Below are 22,445 nucleotides of genomic sequence, written 5' to 3'. Positions count from 1 at the left end.
GTGGCGCAGTGGGTTGTACCACAGTCCTGCTCTCCGGTGGGTCTGGGGTTCGAGTCCCGCTTGGGGTGCCTTGCGACGGACTGGCGTCCCGTCCCGGGTGTGTCCCCTCCCCCTCCGGCCTTACGCCCTGAGTTGCCGGGTTAGGCTCCGGTTCCCCGTGACCCCGTATGGGACAAGCGGTTCTGAAAATGTGTGTGTGTGTGTGTGTGTATTAAAAATGTATTAAGGGCTACGATACATAATACTTTAAGATTTTTCAAGTTTACTGATGCTGACACATCTGTTCAAAAATGCATGCATACTTTATGCTATTTCACAGCAGTACCCCTCCAAGCCATTTTTCTAAAATGTGTTTACATTGAAAATGATTCCATACTCCTTGATTTCCTCAGGAACCATATAGTCTGAGGAAAAATGCTTGACTGGTTCACATTGCCCCAGTCTGATGGCTCTGTCCATGTGTTGACAGGATACCCGGTGCCCCAGTGGTGCCCATCAAGGATCGATGGGTCCTCTTCGCAGTATACAGCTGCTCCATAGGGCCTCTGATGTCCTTTGACTTATATGAAGATCACATTACAAATCTAATATTCTTTTCCGTCATATAACTCTGATGTTCCTAATGGAATATTTGAGCTTTTTGTACCTGTCAGTGTCTGGCTAGATGCTCTCATAAGTTCATAAGCTGAAACTAAACATTTCAAAGACCTGTTCTTTCACCTGCTGTCAACCTTCCCCCTGTCTGCAGCTGTTGTCAATGTCACCACCACCCTCTCCCAAACTATTGAAAAGTGTGGTTTTACTCCTGACCTCTCTGCCAATATCGTTTGTGGGGCTCTCCTGTCACTACCATTTATGTAACATTCCTTCACAGTACCAGACCATTCGGTGCCACCGCTGGCACTGAACGAATAGTCCTGGCTCTGGCCATTGCCAGTGTGGAAACTGCATCTCCCTGGTGGTTGGGATTGCTGCGTCAGCTAAAGGATCACTCCTCTTCAAGCAGTGCTTGGGATTCTCTGCCATCGATTCTACGGGAATCACACCTCTGCATCGGATCATGCATTAGCACCTGCCCAGCTTAATTCTGCGGGTGCCCGTTGTTTCCAGTGTGCAGCCTCCTGTGCTACTTTTCATGTTGCGATGCCCCATTCCATTCCCTTGTTACACACCAATACTTCTTCTGTTCTCAACACCTCAAGTGGTAGAATGTGGTGCCACTGAACTGTCTTGTCACTGGTGCTCCTTGCTGTCAAGATCCACCTTTAAGAGACCAATTGATATAACCTTCTAAAATGACCCTTATTGGCTATACTTGAAATTATTCATTTAGTGTTAATCATTGTGAACTTGTTTGAATACTGTTTATGCACTATAATCTTTATAATGCTTTTTGAACCAGTGTAGACACTTTTTTGCTGATGACCACAGTTCTGAGATGACAGTAATAGAGTGCTTGTGTAACTTCTTTACTGTAACACAAAAACTGTAAGTTGCCTTAAACAAAAGCATCAGATCGAAAAGTACCAATGAAATCACTGTACTTAAATTAGCCATGTCACTAATATGCCTCAAATGTCTTAGGACATGTTCAGTGTTGGAAAGTATCACATAAAATGTGCGAGATGGACATTGATATTTTAAGACAAAAGGACAGTTAAAATACACAGCAAGAACAGACGACTACTGAAAGTGAAAGAAAGAGGACAAACTGAACGGAAAAAATAAGCAAAAATAACATTCCGATCATGTAAAAAAAAAACGAAAACTACTAAAATGTAGTGAGGGCAGAATGAGAACAACACAGCCACTTCTAATTCAAAGCGTCTACATTAAATGTTTCATTAATTACACGGAGAAAATGATCGAACAGAAAGCGAGAGAGAGAGAGTGAGTGAGTGAGTGAGTGAGTGAGGGAGAGAGAGAGAGAGAGAGAGAGAGCGAGAGAGAGGGTGGTGTCATCTGATTCTTTTCCTGTTGGGGGAAAAAAAAGCTACGAAACGCCACCCTCGGTGACTGTAAACGGATACGTGGAGTGCCTGGACATGCCGAAGGAGGGAAGAGAGGAGAGAGACGTGAATTAACAGGCAATTTGCATGTTTGTAAAAACAAGAGGACAAATCAAAAGCCTCCCGAGGAAGAAGAAGAGCTCGTCACATCAAAGGGAAAGTAACTTTTGGAAAGTCTGTTTTGCGGCTGCTGGAGGAACCACTTGACTGAGAAACTTTGCGTGGCTCTTCCTGTCTGAGATTCGGCCGCAATAAAGTTGTGTGGCCCGAGCGGCGCCGGAGCGAATCGGAGCGGAGCGGAGCCGAGCCGAGCCGAGCCGAACCCGGCTATGGCCCGTGGGACGCGCCGTGGCCGCGCGGGACTCTGCGACGTTCGTCGCGCGAGCGTCGCCCGCTTGTTCGTGGCGCCGAATGACCGATTTGCGAGCTAAAAGTGTTCCTACACGGAGGCTGAATGCCTCTTTCCTGCCATTCTTCTCCACCTCTCTTGCGTTTCCTGCTCTGGTCACCAGCCACGGCTTCGAAAGGAACCGAGCAAACCGCATAATAACGTGATCGTGAGCCTGAGCGGCTGTAACGCGTACACAACACATGATCATGATGATTTTTAAACGGGAATCGCTGTACTCGGGACACCTTAACTTAACTTAAGTTAACCTTTACTTGGAGCGGGACTGCAAGCCGCCTCGTCTACTGACCGACCTGTGATACTTGACTGTGAAATGTTAGTTCGCTCGTTTGTTTGTTTTTCTTCTTGTGCCCCCCTGACCCTCCGTTCCGCGCTTTTGTCGCTTAATGCGAAATGCTTCGCGTCATTATTTCCACATGGACTAGTCGTTCTCGCTCGCGGACTTCGCGGGAGCGTCGCGCGCTCACAGTGACCGCTGTCGCATCGCACGAAGACGAGCGGGCGCGTGCCGCCGCGGCGCGAATGTAACGAAGGGAACGCGCGCGCGCGCGCTCTCAGGTTGGACGCGCGACACGCGTTTGCTCGGCGTTTTGCGGCGCCGGCGGTGGCTCGACGCGTCCCGGCGGGAGCCTTTTCCGAGTTTCACGGATTGACCCCATGAGCGCGACGCACGCGAGCGAAAGGGAAATATGCGCTTCCGAGTCCTCCGTCTTCTCACGCGTACACGTCGATCCGCATGAATTGAAGGCCGAGAATGGAGCCGCTCAAGAATATCTTCTCTCTGTCCAGCTGGAAAGGTGTGGAACAGTCACGCACGGGGAACTTCACGAACCCCCTGTGGACCGCTTTGTTCGACTACGAAGCGGCCGGGAAGGACGAGCTGACCCTGCGGAAGGGCGACCTGGTGGAGGTGCTGTCCCTGGACTCGGAGGTGTCCGGGGACGAGGGGTGGTGGGCCGGCAAGGTCAATAACAAAGTGGGCATCTTCCCTTCGAACTACGTCTCCTTGAAACCGAGCCGCTACGGGACCCTGCAGGACCGCGCCGTGGTCGGGCAGCTCGGTCCGGCGGCGGCGAAAGACCACGAGCCGCAGGAGGTGGACTTCGCCGAGCTGAGCTTGGAGGAGGTCATAGGAGTGGGTGGCTTCGGCAAGGTCTACCGTGGCAACTGGAGGGGGGAGCTGGTGGCCGTGAAGGCGGCCCGCCGGGACCCGGACGAGGACATCAGCGTGACGGGCCAAAACGTGCGCCAGGAGGCCCGGCTCTTCGCCATGCTCACCCATCCCAACATCATCACCCTCAAAGGGGTGTGCTTGCAGGAGCCCAACATGTGTCTCATTATGGAGTACGCTTCAGGCGGGCCCCTGAGCCGGGCCCTGGCCGGGCGGCGCATCCCTCCGCACGTTCTGGTGAACTGGGCGGTGCAGATCGCCCGGGGGATGCTGTACCTCCACAGCGGGGCCATAGTGCCTGTGATCCACCGGGACCTCAAGTCCAACAACAGTAAGGCCCCTCGCGTCACATATCATCTCGCCTCGTTCGTGCGTGCTCCGCTATCGTCCTTCGTGTGGCCGGCACATGCGTCGAGGGTAGCTTGTTGTGTCATATCGAGTAGTCAACTTTACCGCGCTTTATGCATTTTGCACAGCGGGGTGTTCTTACCATGTAAGTTCAGGGTAAGTGCCTCCGTCAAGGATATTATGGCAGGATTGTCATGTGGGCCCAGGGCCTTCAGGTTACAAGGCGGCGTTCCTATCCAGGACTGGGACGCTAGCTGCTCTCCCAGAAGAATTAATTCATTCTCCCTAGGGCCTAGACAACTTATTCTCAGACATATTTCAGAAAAGTCACATTGTGAAAGTACTCTTACTACACGCTACTCAGGTTCATCAAAGTGTACAAACCGTGAAACTCAAGTGTTCATAATCCACTGCTTAATGCTAGAGGTACCTTATAACTGAACTTCCACAATTCTATAATAAACCAAAATAAAAGAAACACACACACATTTTCGGAAGAAACAGTACCTGTTAATTATTAATGTCATGATCAGTGAACATCATATGAAGTGGAGCGATGAACTTAGAAATCATTATATGAATAAGTGTCTGAAAATTTTGGAGCTCTTAAGCAGCATCGTGCTGACATTTATCGGTTATGGTGGTTGGTTCATGTTAAGTCTTGCTAATAATAGATGCCGTCGAATGAAATGAAGAGAATTTGCAGCTTTCGTACATCAAATTGTCACGAATCGTCCTTTTCCCAAAGATACATCGTGAACTGGATGCATTAGGTCTCGAGTTCTCTGTGACCGTCGGCGCTGGCGTTTCAGTAACATGCAAAGGAAAAGCGAAACATTTGGCTGTATCTCTGTAGTACACTTTAACATTGAAAGCCCTCTTTACGCATATCTGTGGTAACTGATATAATGTCAGTGGTTGGAGATGCTCACCAGGAGCCAGCATGAGAAAAGTTACTCTGGTCAAAAAGGTCTGTGTCAGTAAACAGCAGTGGGTAAAGAAGTTAAGATTAGAAACTGTGGTTTTGACTAGAGATCAAGAGCATGCTCTTCATATAATTAACCTTCAATCTATTTTAAATTGTACTTGGACTCTGGAAATACTAAATACAACCCAGAAGGTCAAAATTAAATGATACACTAAATAATCTTAGGAATGTTTAGATAAAATTATGGGTCTGGTCAGTAATGTTACGGGGGATAAAATGCCCCAAATTTGCGCCTGTGCCAGTTTTTCGGGCTTGTATCCAGCACTATCACTGAAACAAAGGGTGATTGTTGTGCTCTTTTGGTTGGGTCTGAACAGGATAGATTCTCAGGGACCAAATATACATTCTCAGGGAGGTCAGATGTCTTGTTCCTTAGTATATTGGAAGTCATGTTTCAGGGTGACCTTTTATTCCGCAAGGCCACCTCAAAATTTGATGATTTTTTTTTTCTGGAAAACACTGGGTTTACCTCTGGAAAAGTTGAAGAACATAGTTCTTTTCTGCTCAGCTAGATGGTATCGCTCTTTCTTCATCTTGTTTTTGAGCAGTATCCTTCTTTGTAGACCTGTTGCAACTTGCCCCCGTTCAGCTGCTATTTCAGCGATAACCTGTTTTTTAAAATGCGTCTTTGTTTGTAACGTGGTATACTTCATAAGAAAACATATGGAGGCTTCCGGAATGTCCCTCCATAACGAGGTCTTACTGAAAGGTTGCGAAGTAGACTAAGCCACTAACCTTTTTCATCGCAAAGAGGCCGCCATTAATTGAATGTGACAAACAGCTCCAACATTTCAGACTTGAAAGCAACTGCATTTGTATTATTTCAAGCATAACTGTAATGGCAAATGTAAGTAAACACATTTGTTTAGTCTTTTGCCACAAAGATTGAAGAGCTACAGCATTGTAATTTATATTTGTTATATTTTACTTAACCTTCGGTCAGGTAATACGATCAGTATTTTTAGATTAATATCTCAGAAATGCTCATGTGAAAGGGAACGTATTCCGTTTGGCAAAACGTGCTCCAGCAACATCTCGATGAGTACGTCTCGTCGGATCTTTAGTTTGACACGACTGAAAAGTTGAGTCCTCGCACAGCGTGATTTCAGATGTGATTGATTAAATGAACAGCTCAATCAAGGCTTGAGCTTCGTTCATACAAAACCCAATATATGTGATTGGGAACCTCAGCTTTTAAATATCCCTGTATCCAGGTAATGAATGTGTTTAGCGTGTTTACCTGAGCACAATGAACGATTTTCAAAAGAAAAGTAGTCATATAATTAAGGTGTCAGGGAAGGATTCAACTCTTGTTCGTGCTTAATGATGGAAAGAAGGTCGACTTTGTTGATTAAGACTGCCAATACAGTGATGGCAACGTGTTATAAAAGCTTCTGTTCAAAAAGCCCAGTCAGTTGGCTTCCCAGTTCCCAAAGAACACTTAATAGAAATGAACATTAAAATTCTGCCTCAAGCTTCTTTATGTAAATTGCAGCAGCAGAACATGACTGATGTTAAAGGAAATAAAAGTGTGGCTTTTTTGTGGCAGTACAGATTCAGTAGATTCTTATTTGCATGTTAAGTTATGGAGAAATGGTTTCCAAATAAAGACGATCCTCAAGACGTTGAAATACGTATTTTGGCATGTCGTCCGGGTCAATATAAATGGGTTGAACGATGCTTCCTGCTACTGGAAGCCCTTATGCAATTATTTGCCTCTCATCGCATGTTTCCAGGTAACACGATCATTGTTTGTGGCCTTTTCGCTTTAGGTGTCGGTCATCACAGGGAAGCCTGTCGTGATGCTCGCTGCAGCCCTTCGGCCGTCAGACGGTACCGGCTTCCTGTCCGATTTGCTAGTCGGGTCACAAATAGCCGATCGATTTAGGTAGCGGCACCGAGACGGAATAGTGTCCCGTGCTCGCCCTCCGAACTGCTGCTGCAGCACTTTCTGTTGTAGTTATGTAAATAACTGTATTTGCAATTCCGAAGAGGGATTAAATGCCGACTTACGCAGAATACGAAACGGAGAACCTTGTTAGGTCACGATCGATTGGATACTCTGTTTGAGAACGTCTGAGTTTTGCCCTGGTAAAAACATCAACGAATGAAGCGCTGCTCTTATGGGACGACGGCGGTCTGTTAGCTTTATTAATAGTTATGCGTTTGTCTCCCGACGTCGTGAGCGTTCGTGTATGTTGAGAGCGCGGCTCGCCGCCGTTATCGCGACGCCTGCGAAGTGTGTAGTTTTTCCGGGTTCTTTTGGAAAAGTCTGTAGGACTTGTGCGCTTCTGGCGGTTTGGCCGACATGGCGATGACTAAATGTATTTGCTGATTACGAGCATAAACCGCGCGTGCTATATTTTGGTTGCTGCCTTTGCTTTCCATTTCTTTCGTATTCTGTAGAAAGGATTCAATTATTTGTACTTTGCCCCTTGACGAAAGATTGAAATTACATTGACTTTTTTCTTTGTGACAAATGTCTGTTTTTTTGTCGTCAACGGTGTACGGCGGTCTCGCCGGGATTTGTTGCAGCAGAAGACATGATATCGTATTCTAAGATGACATCCTTGCTCTTGAACCCAAGTGTCGTGTCAGTTCTCACCGAATTGGGTTTCCTTGCTCTATTTGGTGTTCGCCGCAGCGCACTCCTTACCGCTGTGAAGCCGTAGCTGCTTACGAGTGCGGTAGACTTGAAGTGACCTGTATCGGGCGGTTGTTACGGTACCGTTACGGTAGCGAGAAGGTTTGCAAAGCACGAGTTTGCGTATAACGTTGAGCTCGAGCTCTGATATCTGGGCTGTCTGACCCCGTCGCTTCCCCTCCGACTGCAGACGGCCATCCCTCTCTGTTCCTCTTCGTCGGTCTCCTGCTCTTTGTGTCAGCGGAGAGTTTGCCAGACTGCCTGTCGGCTAGCGGTCGGGCCCTCCCGGGACAAAGCTTCCCTTCTTCCCGGGAAAGCCCCCGCCCCGCCGGAATGCTCCCCTCGCCTACGGGCAGAACTAGAGCGATGCGGACAGGAGCGGAGGGAGGGCACGGGAAGAGCAGAAAGACCGCCACGGGTGTAGCGCGCTCCTGAAAGTGTCCCCTTGCGTTGAGGCGCCTCGCGGTTCGGGAGAATCGACCTTTTCGCGCAAATGAAGGCGGCGCCGCCCTCGGTGTCGACAGACTTTGTTTAAGGAAAGCCCTGAATCCCGAGCTTCACGCCGAAACCGAAGAGTAGTTGCGGCCGCTGCTAGCGAAGTCGAGGATGTCTGTGTCGCTTCTGCGTCGTGAAGCCGTGCGTGCGTGCGTGCGTGGGTGCGTGCGTGCGTGCGTGCGTTTTTCTAATGCGTTTCTGTCGTGCTTTAATGTCGCGTGTTCCTCCCAACAAGGAGAGTCGTCCTGTTTGGGAAGAACGGAGGTTTTACCTCCGGCACTCGCTCAATTTCATAACGTACGTGTGCTTTTTGGAACAATGCGATCCGTAGGCTGTTAATGTGCAGCGTCAGTTGTGCGATTGCTGCCTTGGGTCGGCGTGGAATGAAGGCCGATGAGTTCCTTCATAGGTTTGCTGCTCCGGTTGCTTAGTTGAACCTTTGACTCTCCTTTAATTGTTATTTACTGTTGCTTTAGCAATGGAAGAGCACAGCTCGAGAACACCAGAAAGAAGCTGCAGGACACCCTTTCTGTGATTGTGATAGCCCTTCTCTGTCTTTATTCGTGGATTAATTGCTTTGAATTTTATGTGTATTCACAGATTTATAAATGTAGCGGTGTTCATTTTTCCCGCTCTCTTCGTTTGTCTCTGCCTCCCCTCCTTTTTTTAAAAAACAAAAAGTGCATGCAGCGAGTTTTTTTTAAATTTAAGTCTTTCTCACTTCCCCATGTAGCCCTGTAATTAACGTAGACTTTATGGCACTGTAGCATTGCGAGTTCCCTAATATAGAGTTTATAAACGTAAAGATCCTTTGTTCTTAATTTTTGCTTCGGTTTAAAAAAAAAAACAAAAAAAAAAGAAAAACCCCACCTAAGGCCCTGCAACGAAATGGCCGTCATTTAGTTTCCTACTGATTCAGTCTGTTTCCTGCTGTTACCGTTACAGAGTGATTTGCTATTGTTTCACCAGTCGCCCTTTCAAAATCTCCGTTTTTTGCACTGTCTTCAGCATTAGCCCCTTTTATTTGGGACTTCCTGTATTATCGAGGTGTAGCTGATGTTTAAAAAGAGTGAACCGATACCAATCTGTGAAAGACCGAGCTGAAGAGACGCAGTTGCGAGGGTAAGAATCGGACGGGCACGATAAAGACTTTGCTTGCCGGTTTGCAGAAGTGACAGTGCTCGTTTCCTGCCGTTTTTAATTTGTATAGTTAGTTGGCTCTTGGAACCGCCGCAACGCGCCCCGCTCACGCGTCCGCCGCCTCGCCGGTATGCCTACATGGGACGGAGGAGCGCGCGGTGTGGTTTCGCGGGCACCGCTTGCCCTCGTGACGTCGGGTCTCGTGTTGGCTTCGAGCGCTCGGTCACCGCACGGGATGCGAGAAGAGAAGGGGAGGCACGGAGCGAGGAGGAGGGAGAAATCCAAAATTGTGCCCACGAGTCACTTCTCGGGCCGCGTTCGGCGTTTGGCCTCCGGGGTCTCGTTCTTAGACGCTGTTGTTTCAAGGCTTCGTTACCCCAAGTAGGAGACGCCGCTGCACAATTACCGTTTTCTCGTGCGCTCGTTGGTCGTTTAACCTTTAAAGAAAAGCACCCGCTCCTAGGTTTTTGGTTGCCGAGATGGAACCAGATCTGGATGTTCGAGGTCTCCTGAGCCGAGCGACCCGACTAGGCGGAAGGAGGAAAAGTGACAGCCCAAGATTATATTTGACGTGTCTACTTTTGTTTATGGCGCACGCGCAGTACAAAAATGAATCGCGTGATATTGCCATATAAATTATTAGTGTTGTCCTGTTTATTGGTCCGCGCAGCTGATACACACAGCAACAACAACAATAATAATAAAAACAACATTGCTAAAGTCCTTTTAAGATCGATACACACACACACACACATTTCCCGAACCGCTTGTCACATACGGGGTCGCGGGGAACCGGAGCCTATCCGGCAATGCAGGGCGTAAGGCCGGAGGGGGAGGGGACACACCCAGGACGGGACGCCAGTCCGTCGCAAGGCACCCCAAGCGGGACTCGAACCCCAGACCCACCGGAGAGCAGGACCCGGTCCGACCCGGTCCAACCCGCTGCACCACCGCACCCCTTTAATATCAATAAACCAATGGAATAACGTAACAATTAGGAAATGACAGTAGCGTCCTTGGACAAATACTTTGTAGAAGGACAATTATCATTGTGTTAGAAGAATGTTGAAATGTTCTGTTCCTGGTAAACATGGACGTTTTATTAGCAGTTCAGTTTTTTTATGTATTAATTTTATTTTCGGGAAGTAAAGTGTCTCTTACTTCCCTTCCTTGCACAATTTATGACGATATGGAGCCTTTTTTTCTTCTTTTTCAAATGATGGAGGAAGATTGCGGCCTCAAGGCCGGCCCAGATTGTATTAATTTTTAACAGGATCACTTTTATCTTTTTTTAAAATAATTTTATCCAGCGCAGAATGTCTTTCCAGAGACGTCTTTGTGGTAGAAGCGGTACCCCATGTGCAGAAATGCTCCGTTTCCTCTTTAAGGTCTTGCAAAGTGCTGTTTACTCTCCTTCATTCTTCAGTTCTCCTCGCCCAGCCTATAGAGAATGAGGACATGGAGGGGAAGACCCTCAAAATCACAGACTTTGGACTGGCACGTGAGTGGCATAAGACAACCAAGATGAGCACCGCGGGCACTTATGCCTGGATGGCGCCTGAGGTGATCAAGTCGTCCACCTTCTCCAAGGGCAGTGACGTGTGGAGGTGAGTGGTGAGGGAACATCGATATTGTTGATGACTGGATGATGCCATGAAGCAATAGGAATATATGTTTTGTTCGCTCAGCTCCTCTGGTAAAATTACATTTCTTACACGGCTATTTTGTACAATGCGGGGCAAGAACAGGCACTTGCAGAAGAACCGATTTCTTTCTGCCGAGTTCATGCGCAGAGGTGACGTTTGCCAAATTGACGGCAAATTTAGAAACGTAATACGTCTGCGTAACAATTTAAGCTTGCTTTCTTAGCGAAAATGTGATTACAATCACGCAGCTGCGTTCAACAAAGAAAACAAATAAAACAGTTATTGCAGAGACAGTCTTTCGCCAGAGGCAGAAAAAGTTGGAATAAACTTTTGTGCGTTTTTAAGTCTTGCGTTCTCTGCGCGCATGCCGGAGTTATCCCTGACGTGCAAAGGAACGCGCGCCCTGTCTCGGAGGGCTCCCCGACGCGTGTGTGTGTGTCTGTATACTGTCCTGCAGCTATGGCGTGCTGCTGTGGGAGCTGCTGACTGGGGAGGTTCCCTACAAGGGCATTGATGGTCTGGCTGTGGCCTATGGAGTGGCTGTCAACAAACTCACGCTCCCCATCCCTTCCACCTGCCCCGAGCCTTTTGCACAGCTGATGACAGGTGAGATATAGAGGCACAAGGAGCTGTACGATCGGAAGGATTTATGTGCGTGCGTGCGTGCGTGCGTGCGTGCGCGTTTACCTGATGCCTTCGTTTAAGGAGACGTTCAACGTTAGGATTGTACAGTGGGTATTAACAGGATCTCAGGATGGTGTGCTGGCAGTCCAAGATGAAATAGTGTGCTGCGGCTGACCTAGGATCGGTCCAGGACTGCACGCAATTGTCAGAGTTAAACGGAATGAAACCATTGCAAACTGAGGGCAGTTTAAATGTAATTTAAAAGTTGAACCAAGGCTAAGAGCACAAGGAGATGTGACCAGAAATTTGTGTGCGTAAAGATGGAAACTGGCACGAACGATGCGAGGTGTGTGTGGACGGTCCCCTGGTAAGAGAAGTGCACCGATGGGATGTTTTGGTTGCGCAGAGTGCTGGGACCAGGACCCCCACCACCGGCCCAGCTTCGCCTCCATCCTGTCTCAGCTCACTGCCCTGGAGCAACAGGTCCTGGATGAGATGCCCCAGGAATCCTTCCACTCGCTGCAGGAGGACTGGAAGCTGGAGATCCAGAGCATGTTCGATGAGCTGCGGGCAAAGGAGAAGGTAGGATGGGCAAGGAATGGAACGCGGAAGTACCAGGTGCAGCTGCTGTCTTCGGACTCTAAGGTTGCGGGTTCGAATCTCGTCTCGAGCTGTAGTACCTTTGAGCAGGGAGCTTACTCTAAATCAGAGGTCTTGTGAAAGGGCTGGTGAGTCTGAGTCTGCAGTGAAGCACATTGTCACTTTGCTGACTGGGATGCGTTCACGTTACACGCACCTTTATTCTCATTTTTGAACGTGACAAGCGGTTATTATTAACAGCTATTATTTAGCTAACACCTTTTGTCTAAGGTGTCCTACACAGCCAGATACTGAACTTCCTGCAGTCCTTTACCTGTCAGTACAGCAGCGCAGTGAAACAGTGGCACAGTCATCCATACCCTATGTACCCTCTGGGCGATTTGCACGTGGTTCTTGACTTACGGCAGAGTTACGTTCCCGCATCCCCGTCGTAAGTTGACGTTGTTGAAAGTTGAAAAGCCCCTCGGGAACCATAAGGACGTATAAACAGTGAAAATTCACAAATTTTCTATTGTATAACGGGGTTTTGTCATATTTTTCACTACTTTCACACATTATTCATGCTATGCTGATACGTACGGCAAGGTATTATAATTGTTCGTGCGGCACTATCGTTTTCACTTTCGCTGCTAAATCTACTATCTTTCGCCTTTTCAGCACCACCAGAACACTCACTTTTTGTGTGCTGGCCATTTTAAATCAAAAGTATCTTGAAGGGAACTGCAAACAAAATGTTTTGTAGACAAACTCAGTCAGTGCTACATACCCAAACGCTGGCAGAGACAGAGTCAGTAACAAATATTGATACTATTTATATTTATTTATTTAGCTGATGCTTTTCACCAAAATGAATTATAATGGGCGGGGCGTGGTGGCGCAGTGGGTTGGACCGGGTCCTGCTCTCCAGTGGGTCTGGGGTTCAAGTCCCGCTTGGGGTGCCTCGCGACGGACTGGCGTCCCGTCCCGGGTGTGTCCCCTCCCCCTCCGGCCTTACGCCCTGAGTTGCCGGGTTAGGCTCCGGTTCCCCGCGACCCCGTATGGGACAAGCGGTTCAGAAAATGTGTGTGTGTGTATGTGAATTATAATGTTAAGCTACTTATTCATCCATTTGTACAGCTTGGTAATTTTTTTTTTATTTTTTACTTGAGCATTTCAGGGTAAGTACCTTGCTCAAGGGCACTACAGCAGGAGATAGGATTCGAACCCGTGACCACTAAGTTCAGATGTGGCTGCTCTAGCCACAGTGCTACCTGTTCTTACTTAACAGCAGATGCAGTCTTTTTTATTAGATGTTGGGACTCAAAAATAATATAATAAAGTAACGGGATGGCCGTTGTAAGTGCAGGTGGTCATAAGCTGTGTGTGTCGTAACTCAGGCTGCCAGCAGTCACCAGTCTACCTGAAACACGTATCTGCGGAGTATCGGAGTGTATCTGTGAAGATCTTTTTTAAACAATTGGCTTTACAATGACAGTTTTATTTTTTGATCAGTTTTTGGCGGGGCAGAATCCGTCGAAGTCCATCGTTCGCTCTTAAATCTCCAGAAAGGTCAAACCTGCGTGTGTCTGCGTCTCCAGGAGCTGCGGTGCCGCGAGGAGGAGCTCCAGCGGGCCGCTCTGGAGCAGAAGTCCCACGAGGAGTTCCTGCGGCAGCGCGAACAGCAGCTCGCTCAGTGGGAGCAGGATGTGTTTGAGCGTGAGCTCAGCCTACTGATCCTGCACATGAACCAGGAGAAGCCTAACGTGAAGAAGCGCAAGGGCACCTTCAAAAAGCACAAGCTGAAGGGCAAGAACGGCGAGAAGATCAGCATGCCGCAGGGTAGGAGCCGCACCTTTTCGCACGGGAGAAGCTCGTGCTCTTCTCCGAAGCGACTTACACCGCTAAGGTACCTACGATTATTTACCCGTTTATACGGCTGGGTAGTTTTACTGGAGCAATTTAGGGTAAGTACCTCGCTCAAGGGTACTGCGGTTCGAGGTGGGACTCGAACCTGCACCCTTTGGGTCCGAAGGTAACGGCTGTAACCACTGCAATACCAGCTGTCCCCAGCTTACCTGCAACCAAGTGTGTGTTTTATGTCTCTTTGAGAGAGGGAGACTAGAGCCATCTGTGTCATCTTGTGCCGCTGCACGCGAAGCCTGCCGTGTTTGGGACGCCTGCGCCGTGCTGGCTCGGTGCCAGCAGCAGCGTGGCGAGTTTCGGGTGGTTAATGAAAGGGAGATGCAGGCTGCCACGGCAGCAGGCTTCCTGTCCGCAGGCCAGGCTGAGCCGCACTTAGAATAGCTGCCCTTTTTGCGTCACTGCCCTTAACCTTCCCGGGAAAGCTTATGGCCAGGGGCAGCCGTTTGAGGCCTTCTGGAGAATTCCGCAGGCTTAGGAAAACGAGCAGTTTGCTCAATTTACTCGGCTCCCTTTGGCGACGGGGGCCGTTCTCGTTGGCGGAATTTGCCGACGGTAAGTGAAGACGTGACGTGTTGTTAGAAAGCATCACCTCTCTTGTCTGCCTGTCCATCTCACTTAAATTCTCCGTTTCGTTGTGCTCTCGGCTTCCATTTCCCTCTTCATATGTCTCATATTTTCTCACTTTCTATTTACTTTCAGTTTTCTTATTTCCCAGCTGAATCTTTATATTGGTTTGATTTTATTTAATCTTGACTTTTTTCTTGATCTCTCTCTCGCGCTCTCTCTCTTTGTATCTCCGTCTTACTTCAATTTCCTTCGACGTCCCGTAACCCCAGCCATCATCCTACTCTTTTCATTGTTTTCATGTATCGAAAAATATCTGCTCTCTTCTAACAAACGTATATATTTTTTTATTATTGTTCCTCAGATTTCATCCATAAAATCACAGTGCAGGCTTCCCCAGGGCCGGAGAAAAGGAATTTTCCAGACGTGGGCTCGGGATCCTCTCCTTCTTTTGGCCCCCGCTTTCGGGCCATCCAGCGTGAGTCCCTCCCTCCTTATCTTGCATTTCTTATCATGCATGTGTTTTCTGTTTTCTGTGTGTGTGTGTGTGTTTGTTTTCTCCATTCTTCAGCATTTGTTTATTGTTCTTGCTTAACACACATATTTCAGCAAACTTCGTATTATTAGCCACTAGAGCAGTACTGCTGGATCCTCACTGAGTTCACTTTGACCCCCTTTTTTTGGGTTTCAGGAGCAGGACTCCAGCTGTGAAGAAAGTTTTAAGATTGAAAGTTCATATAATTTGACCTTTACTCTCCGCCCGTTTTCCTTCCCTCCATACAATCCCTACCGCTGCTGATTGCGCTTCGGCACTTCAGTTCACAATGTCTGCGCTGCAGTTTTGAACGTTGGAGAACTTAAAGAAGCTTCCAAATGGGCTTCCTCTTCTAAGTGGGAGGGGGCAGTTGGTAGTGTAGTGTAGTGTAGTGTTTAGAGCTGCTGCCTTTGGACCCAAAGGTTGCAGGTTCGAATCCCCCTCCAACTGCAGTATCCTTGAGCAAGGTACTTACGGTAAGTTGCTCCAGTAAAATTACCCTGCTGTAAAAATGGGTAAGTAATTGTAAGCAGCTTAACTTTGTAAGCCGCTTTGGATAAAAGCGTCGGCTAAGCGAATAAATGTAAGTAGCGGTCACAGATTATTGCGGCATTTTAATTCTACACTTCAGTTTTCCTCCAAATGGGGGCGCTCTTGCTTACGTTATCAAACGCGCCACTGAAAATACTCCTCACTGCTACTACGTGCCCTCAATACATACATTAGTACCGAATTTGAATGAGTTTTCTCTCTTACTCTGCTAAGTGTTTGTGAGATAAATATGTAGATAATCAAAATCAATTAGATTTCTCTTGTAGTAAAGTGATAAAATGTAACACAAAAGTAATTGGATGATTATTAAGGAAAAGTTATTTGTTCGTATCTGTACCGGTGTTGATCAGCTGAGCGGTGCAGAAATGATTACTGCTCCCATTTTAACGGTTAACCTCGGCGGTGAGACGGGGGTAACTGACCTCCTTAAAAAAAAGCGATCAGCAATTTTCACGGGACTCAATTTTTCAGACATTATCGCCTAACTTTCTGGGTTTTGTGAGTTTGGGTTTTTCCCTGGATGGTTACTGTAGTTTACATGTCGCTGCGAACCGGGAGCAATAAATGCTGGCAGAGAAGTGCTGTTTTCACAGGGCGGCCCCTCCCCCGCTAAAAGACATTACCGAATGCGTTTTGAATGCGCGCACGGTGCGCGTTCTTGCTTAGGAGTGTAAAATACAGCGCTAGAAGGACGGCTCGCGTCCCCTTGGTCCGTGACCCGTGTCTCTCCGCAGTGAGTCCCAGCGAGAGCAGCAGGCCTTGGGGTCCGCCCTCCGTGTGGCCGCCGGAACCCGCGGCCCACAAGCAGCCCGGCGAGGAGCACCGTTTGGGGCTGCACTGGAACCAGCAGAGTCCCAAGAGCCCACGCAGACCCAAAGTGCTGCGCCTCAACTCTCAGGACTGCGGGTAACTGCGCGCGCTTCCCTCCTCGGTCTTTAGTGACCCTTCCGTGGGCCGCGCTCTCCGAAGTGCGACCGTAGCGCAGCTGAGAGAGGAAAATAAATTCTTTCCTTTTATGTTCAGGTATGTTTCGCATCGGTTGACTTCTCGTTGCGTTTCTCTCCGTTTTGTCGCGTTTCAGCCTTTCTATGAGGGCGAAGCTCTTGGAGCTGGACAGCAATCAGAATGGAAACTCGAAGAGCGATTTGGAGGAGTACAGACCTCCGACCCCGGAGTCCCATCTAAACGGTAACAGCAGTCACGCGTGCTCTTCTCGACGCCGAACGTTCACTCCTACCGCATTGTTGCCCCTGAGATGCAGATCAGCCGCAAGACGCTTGGAATAAAAATATACCGACTTCGTATCGAGAGGAATGTATTTAGCACTAATCTGCGTTCACGTACAGAGGAGCCACTTTAAGATTCCTGTCATATTAAACCCGAAGCCGTATTCAACAGATTTGGATGTGAGCTGAGCCTCTTGTTTTCCCTGGAAGTTCGAGAGGGGAGATGTTCTCCCGCTCCCCTCTGTTGGTGTCAGTGATGGTAACGGGGTAACAGTTAGTAGTTGTGACTGTGATTCTTTGCATCATTTTACATTTCACATTTATTCATTTAGCAGATGCTCTTCTCCAGGAAGCATCAAAGCTGTAAAATTTAGCTCCTTTCTGAACGCGTGGCTGCCTTCTTTTCGGTGTCTCTCTTGCAGGGTTCTCTCTGAAGGAGACCCCTCGGACTAGTCTACCTCACGGGGACTCGGGAAGCGAGGAGGGGTCCCCGCGCTGGCCCCACCACTCCCCGGCAGGCTCACCTAGACCAGAGCGCAGCTCCCCCGGGGGTCTTCCGAGGAGCACTCACAAGGCCCTGCTGGACGGGGGCGCTTTGCTGGCCTCGGTAGCCCTCGGACGATGCTTGGAAGCACCCCCCAAAGTGCCGCCTCGACCGAGCCTCCATCCTCCGGAGGCTGAGCAGCCGCTCCCAACGGTGTCTTTATTCCGGGACCCGCCCACTGTGGACGACCTCATCACCTTTAGCCAGACAGAGGTTCTCCCCACACCTGCCTGTAACTTGGCCTTGCAACCCGCTATTCCACCTCTGCAGGCCTGGGGCACGCAGGGTCAGGGAGGTCCTGAACCTCAGCAAGAGCAAGCGAAGTTCTCCCCAAAGGACTGGGTTGCTGTGGAGCCCCAGGCCAACGGGGAACATGTGTCCAACCCCTGGAGTCCAGGCGCAGACAGGAGGAGGAAACCGAGTCAGGATCTCCTTTCCGCTCATTTAGGTGAGATCTTCTCCTCAACCTCTCTCGTCAGGTGCAGGTCTGCACTGTTCCTTCCCAAAGCGGGAAGGGATCATTTTTACATGTGGCACTTGTCATCAGTGCCGCGCTAAGGAAACTTCATGATAAACGGAGGCAACCCGCTTACGTTTATCTGGCACTTTTCTCTAAACCGACTTTCTTTTAGTTACGCGTTTGTACAGCTGGGTAATTTTACTGGAGCCATACCTGGTGCCTGGTACATACCTGGCACTTACCTGGTAAGTACCTTCAAGGGTACTACAACCAGAGGTGGGATATTCAAACCTGCAACCTTTGGGTCCAAAGGCAGCAGCTGTAACTACTACACTACCAGCTGCCCCTTCCCAGTTGCAGGTATTCAGCAGTCCGGCGTATTTATTGAACTCAGATACAGGTATAGTGAAAAGTACAGAATGAGCAGATATTCTGTATACAAATCAAAGTATTAGATTTCTGTAGTCTAACAGGATCCCAGGAGCAGGTATGTGACCCTTTTTTTTTTTTTTTTTTTTTTTTTTTTTTAAGCACATGCAAAAAAAAGGATAGGAAATACGGCCGAGAATTTCTTGTTCTTTTAACGACACACGTCTTGAAAATGGTGTAACTGTTCACGCATCGTAACTCCATAAGCATCCCCAGATACAACCTTTATTCAGCCATTACTCTGGCATTGTACTTGCTCATTTGTGTATCTTGTAATATTTAATAAAAAAAAGTAGAGAATAAAAAAAAGAGAAAAATTGGTGTGGGTATCAGGATTTGTTTATTCTGTGTCTTATGCACCTACTCCAACGGTGAACCTCGGTGCAGCAAGCGGTAGGTAACAAACTAGGTTTGCTCGAGACTTTCATGTCTGCAGCTATGTCTCCTTCTCTCAATGTAATGCATAACTTGTACTTTTGCTGAGATGTACGTCGCTTTGGACAAAAGCGTCTGCTAAATGAATTAATGTAAATGAAAAGTAAATGTTTTTGAAAAGCAGAGGGAGGCTTTTCTCTAATTATTCACAAGTCCTTTCGGTGGTCCTGGAAAAATCACTTTAACGTGATTGCAACATCTTCTCACTGTACCGATTGTGTGATTAAATGGCCGGGAAATTTGATTAAATAGATCTGCCGTGTGTAGTAAAAACCAAATTCAGAGCTCTTCACGCTGCTGTTTCTGGGCTCGGGCAGAGCGACGGAACACGACCGCTTTTTCCGTTCTGAAATTTGCTTATTGTCTCGGTGTCTTTTCGAGCACATGAGCTACATCTATCCATGGGAGGTGGTCGTCGTGGCCCAGATTCACATTCGCTTGTGTTTTGCTCTCTCCCCCCATCCTGTCAAAGGTGGCGACCTGCCCATGTGCTCGCAAGACATCCCAGAGAGAGACGGCCGCACATCCCCTGCGCCCCCTCTGCTCCCAAATCCTCGACTCTGGAGCCCCAAGGCACGGCGCCTGGATGTGAACGTTGTTCCGCGTCCGCGCCCGTCCCCCGTCAGGCCTCGCATTGACCCCTGGAGCTTCATCTCAGCTGGCGGTGCGGGACGGGCAAGCGGGCGCGCCGCCGCCGCCGCCACCGCCGAACCGGACGGGCCCTTCCGCAATGCCCCGGGGCGCCAGCCGTCCCCCACGAACCCGTTTGCGAACTGCGAGCCGTTCCCTCCCTCGGACTGCGACCCCTTCGCCCGCCTGGTGGACCCCAGCGGGACCGCGGACCGTGCCTCTGACGACCCCTTCTCCGTCCCCTTCGGCACGTCCCGCTCGGCCCCCGCCTCCGCCAACGCGAGTCCCTCCTTGTCTGCCCTCAGGGTGGCCCCCTTCTCGCCAGCCCTCGACTCCCCTTTCCTTGACCTCGGCTGGACGGGCAGAGGTCCGCTCTTGGACGCCGCCAAAGAGAAGGAGCGTCAGAGGCGGCAGCTGGCTGTAGGCCTGGAGCCCTGGAAGTCTCCGGCGCACCTCAGAAACGAGCGCTTCTGACAACGCCCCACAGCCCCGTCGAGTGCAAAGTGTTCGAGGAAGCGGCAAAGTGGAACGTGGCGCCGATTGTTCGATCCCCAAAACTGGAATGCGTGCACGTTCAGGTCCGCCGCCGTCACGGGCTCTTTGGCCGGAGGCGTCGGGTGCCGGATGCCGGGCGGCAGGGGAATTGGAGTCGGAGAAGGAAATTCGGTTGGAGCCGAGCCCGGCGAAACGGCCGCTTGTAAGAATTGACCCTTACCGTGACGCACGGAGATGGCGGATGTCGGCGTCCGCGCTCCTGCGTGGTTCGGTCCCGACGAGACGGAGCCGGGACTCCGCATCCCTCGGCGTCTTCGAACGCCTTTCTTATTCCGCATTATGAGCTCAAGTGGCTCCCTTCCTTGCGCGAGCAAAAGGACGGCTGGTTAAGCCGATAGTTGACGTTTTACCTGACAAAACACAACTGAAATGTGCAGTGCTGTCAGACTGTGCGAATAGCAGAACTTGGACTAACGATTCGCTGAATATTTTGGGGACACGGAATAAAACACTGGAATCATATTTTGCAGTGGGACCAAGAACGCAATATTAGAGGCCAAATGTTTGCACTTTGAGGGAGTGACACAATTTGCAGAGAGAAGCAATAAGACAAATTGGTGACGGAATACGCGGAAGATCCCGGCAAATAAAATACACATTCCTTTTTAAATTAAGCTGTTTTTAAAGATTATTACTGTTGTTATCCACAGTTTTAGCTCAGGGATGGGCGGTTCTACTCGTATGAAAAAGCAGTACATTTGTTTGTGATACACGCATTTCTGTAGCTTTTATCCCATTTACTTGAACCTGGAGTAAAATACACTTAAAATACACTTGGAGTAAAGTACACTTGCCTGTTTTTTTTCTTTTTTATTTTATTTTATTTTAAATTAATAAACCATACTAACGAACACCCTTCGGAGGAATACATTCAAAGTATATGTGTGGTTAATGATCATCGTCGCCCGAGTGATATTGGTGTGTACTGCTTTTTTGTGAGAGTAGCCTGGGTGGCTCCCGATGTCAGTATTTGGCTTGGAAGTGAAATCACGTTTGCTATGTGAGGTTGTAAAATTAGCTGCTCGTTGCTATAAGGGTGTCGAGCGTCACCTCGGACTCCCGGGATTCCCGGAGCGTTGGGCGCGCCGCGTGTGTGTTGGGGGCCGCCGCGGGCGCACGGCGGTGTCGGTTCCGGCTGAGCTCTGAACTACCGAGCGGAACCTGCGCGCTCGGGTTCGAGCCACTCTGTTAGTGAGCGGTGCTGCTCAAATCGTACGGATCCCCAAGCATTAGTTGCACACGAGTAAATAGTACTTGTGGTGTACAAGTGTAGATTATTACTGAACTCTTACCGGTGCTGCAGTCTTAGTCTGTGCGTCTGGTGCCTTTTCCAACTTTGCAAACTGCACTGGGTTCGATGCTCAGATTAATCCATTAACTGCTGGAGGGGTAAAGAGGAGTAATTACTGATTAGTCAAAACGACCAACTCTACGACTCGTAAGATACGCAAATATTTCTTGAAACTCCCAAGTGCTTAAAGGCTGTTTGACACAACTGAGAACGACAGCAATTCTTCCCTTGTTTTAATGCCTATGTGTATTTTTTTCCAGCTAATTCGACGGTTCGATCAGAGCGAATGGGTCAGTTAAGAGCTCAGCTGAAACAAAAGCCGACGCGCATCGCCAGGAGCAGCCTTCCCAGAATCGAGTGTGACACCCCGGGCGTGCAGTAGCATTCAGAGTGTGACTTTCACCTTGTGCGTAATGAAACGAAAGGATGTGTGTAAAACTGTGAATGGGTGGAGTAAACGGTAAGCTGTGCCGGGTCTCCTCCTCCTCGGGCGTATACAGGGGGAGTCCGTCGATTCATTGATTCCCAAAGTGCGAGTGTGGGACCCCCCCCCCCCCCCAGCCATTCCATACGTTTGTTCTCCGTCACCTCCAGACCTTTCGATTGAACCGGTCGCCTGATCGACAGTGTATTGATGATGTGAATACGGGGTGCTGGTTATGAAAAGAAACAAATGTACGCGGTGCCTCAGGGTCCCTGGACCACACCATTAACCCATCGTTGGGCTGTACATTTAGCCCCCCCCGCCCCCCTCGTGCACCTGTCTCTCCTGGATCAGATCCTCTCACTTTGTACCAAAGAAATTGTCTGTTCCGTTTGACACTGCTGGTTAATGTACTACTGACTGACCACACCTTCCATACAATGGTGCTCTGTATGTCGCCCCCTGGTGTTGTGCAGATGTACTGCAGCCTTGGTATTTATTTATTTATTTATATTGTTTTTTTTTTCTTTTTTTTGCTCTTCTTAATTCCCCCCCCTTCTTCTTGAGAAAGGCCAGCCCAGCCTGGGAGAACTTCCCTCAAAGCTGTTGACCATTAGCGGCTTGAGCGGGTCATGAGTTTTCCCCACATCCGCCGGCCCTCCCAGAGATCGCAGCGAGACTCGTGCCGCAAGGCTATTTCAAACGCTTGGGCGGATGGCGCGGACGTGCCATCATTTCGCTGGCGGCATCTCAGTTTTGCGCTCTTCCGTTTGTGCTGTCAACGCTCACGTGAATTTCGACCCAGAGAAGCGGCTTGCTATGCA

At 49.0% G+C, this 22,445-nt stretch overlaps 1 protein-coding gene across 1 annotated transcript; it reads left to right on the top strand.

The window, feature by feature from the left end:
- Nucleotides 1-1,994: 1,994 nt before the first annotated feature.
- LOC114910404 (mitogen-activated protein kinase kinase kinase 11-like) lies at nucleotides 1,995-20,724 on the top strand. Its single transcript, XM_029251005.1, has 10 exons — nucleotides 1,995-3,920; nucleotides 10,631-10,811; nucleotides 11,308-11,456; nucleotides 11,881-12,056; nucleotides 13,652-13,892; nucleotides 14,905-15,018; nucleotides 16,362-16,533; nucleotides 16,709-16,815; nucleotides 17,276-17,845; nucleotides 19,194-20,724. Exons 1-10 carry the CDS (start codon nucleotides 3,173-3,175, stop codon nucleotides 19,823-19,825), a joined length of 3,090 nt encoding a protein of 1,029 aa, XP_029106838.1. The 5' UTR covers nucleotides 1,995-3,172; the 3' UTR covers nucleotides 19,826-20,724.
- Nucleotides 20,725-22,445: the final 1,721 nt, after the last annotated feature.

This window comes from Scleropages formosus, chromosome 4, assembly GCF_900964775.1.
Source record: "Scleropages formosus chromosome 4, fSclFor1.1, whole genome shotgun sequence".
Classification (NCBI taxonomy): domain Eukaryota; kingdom Metazoa; phylum Chordata; class Actinopteri; order Osteoglossiformes; family Osteoglossidae; genus Scleropages; species Scleropages formosus.
This window is presented reverse-complemented; position numbering and strand designations above follow the sequence as displayed.

Excerpts from the sequence above, each read along its gene's own strand:
- LOC114910404 (XM_029251005.1), top strand. The coding sequence starts at position 3,173 with ATGGAGCCGCTCAAGAATATCTTCTCTCTGTCCAGCTGGAAAGGTGTG. Across the intron at positions 3,921-10,630 it reads GGACCTCAAGTCCAACAACA|TTCTCCTCGCCCAGCCTATA; the intron begins GTAAGGCCCCTC and ends TTCATTCTTCAG. Across the intron at positions 12,057-13,651 it reads AGCTGCGGGCAAAGGAGAAG|GAGCTGCGGTGCCGCGAGGA; the intron begins GTAGGATGGGCA and ends CTGCGTCTCCAG.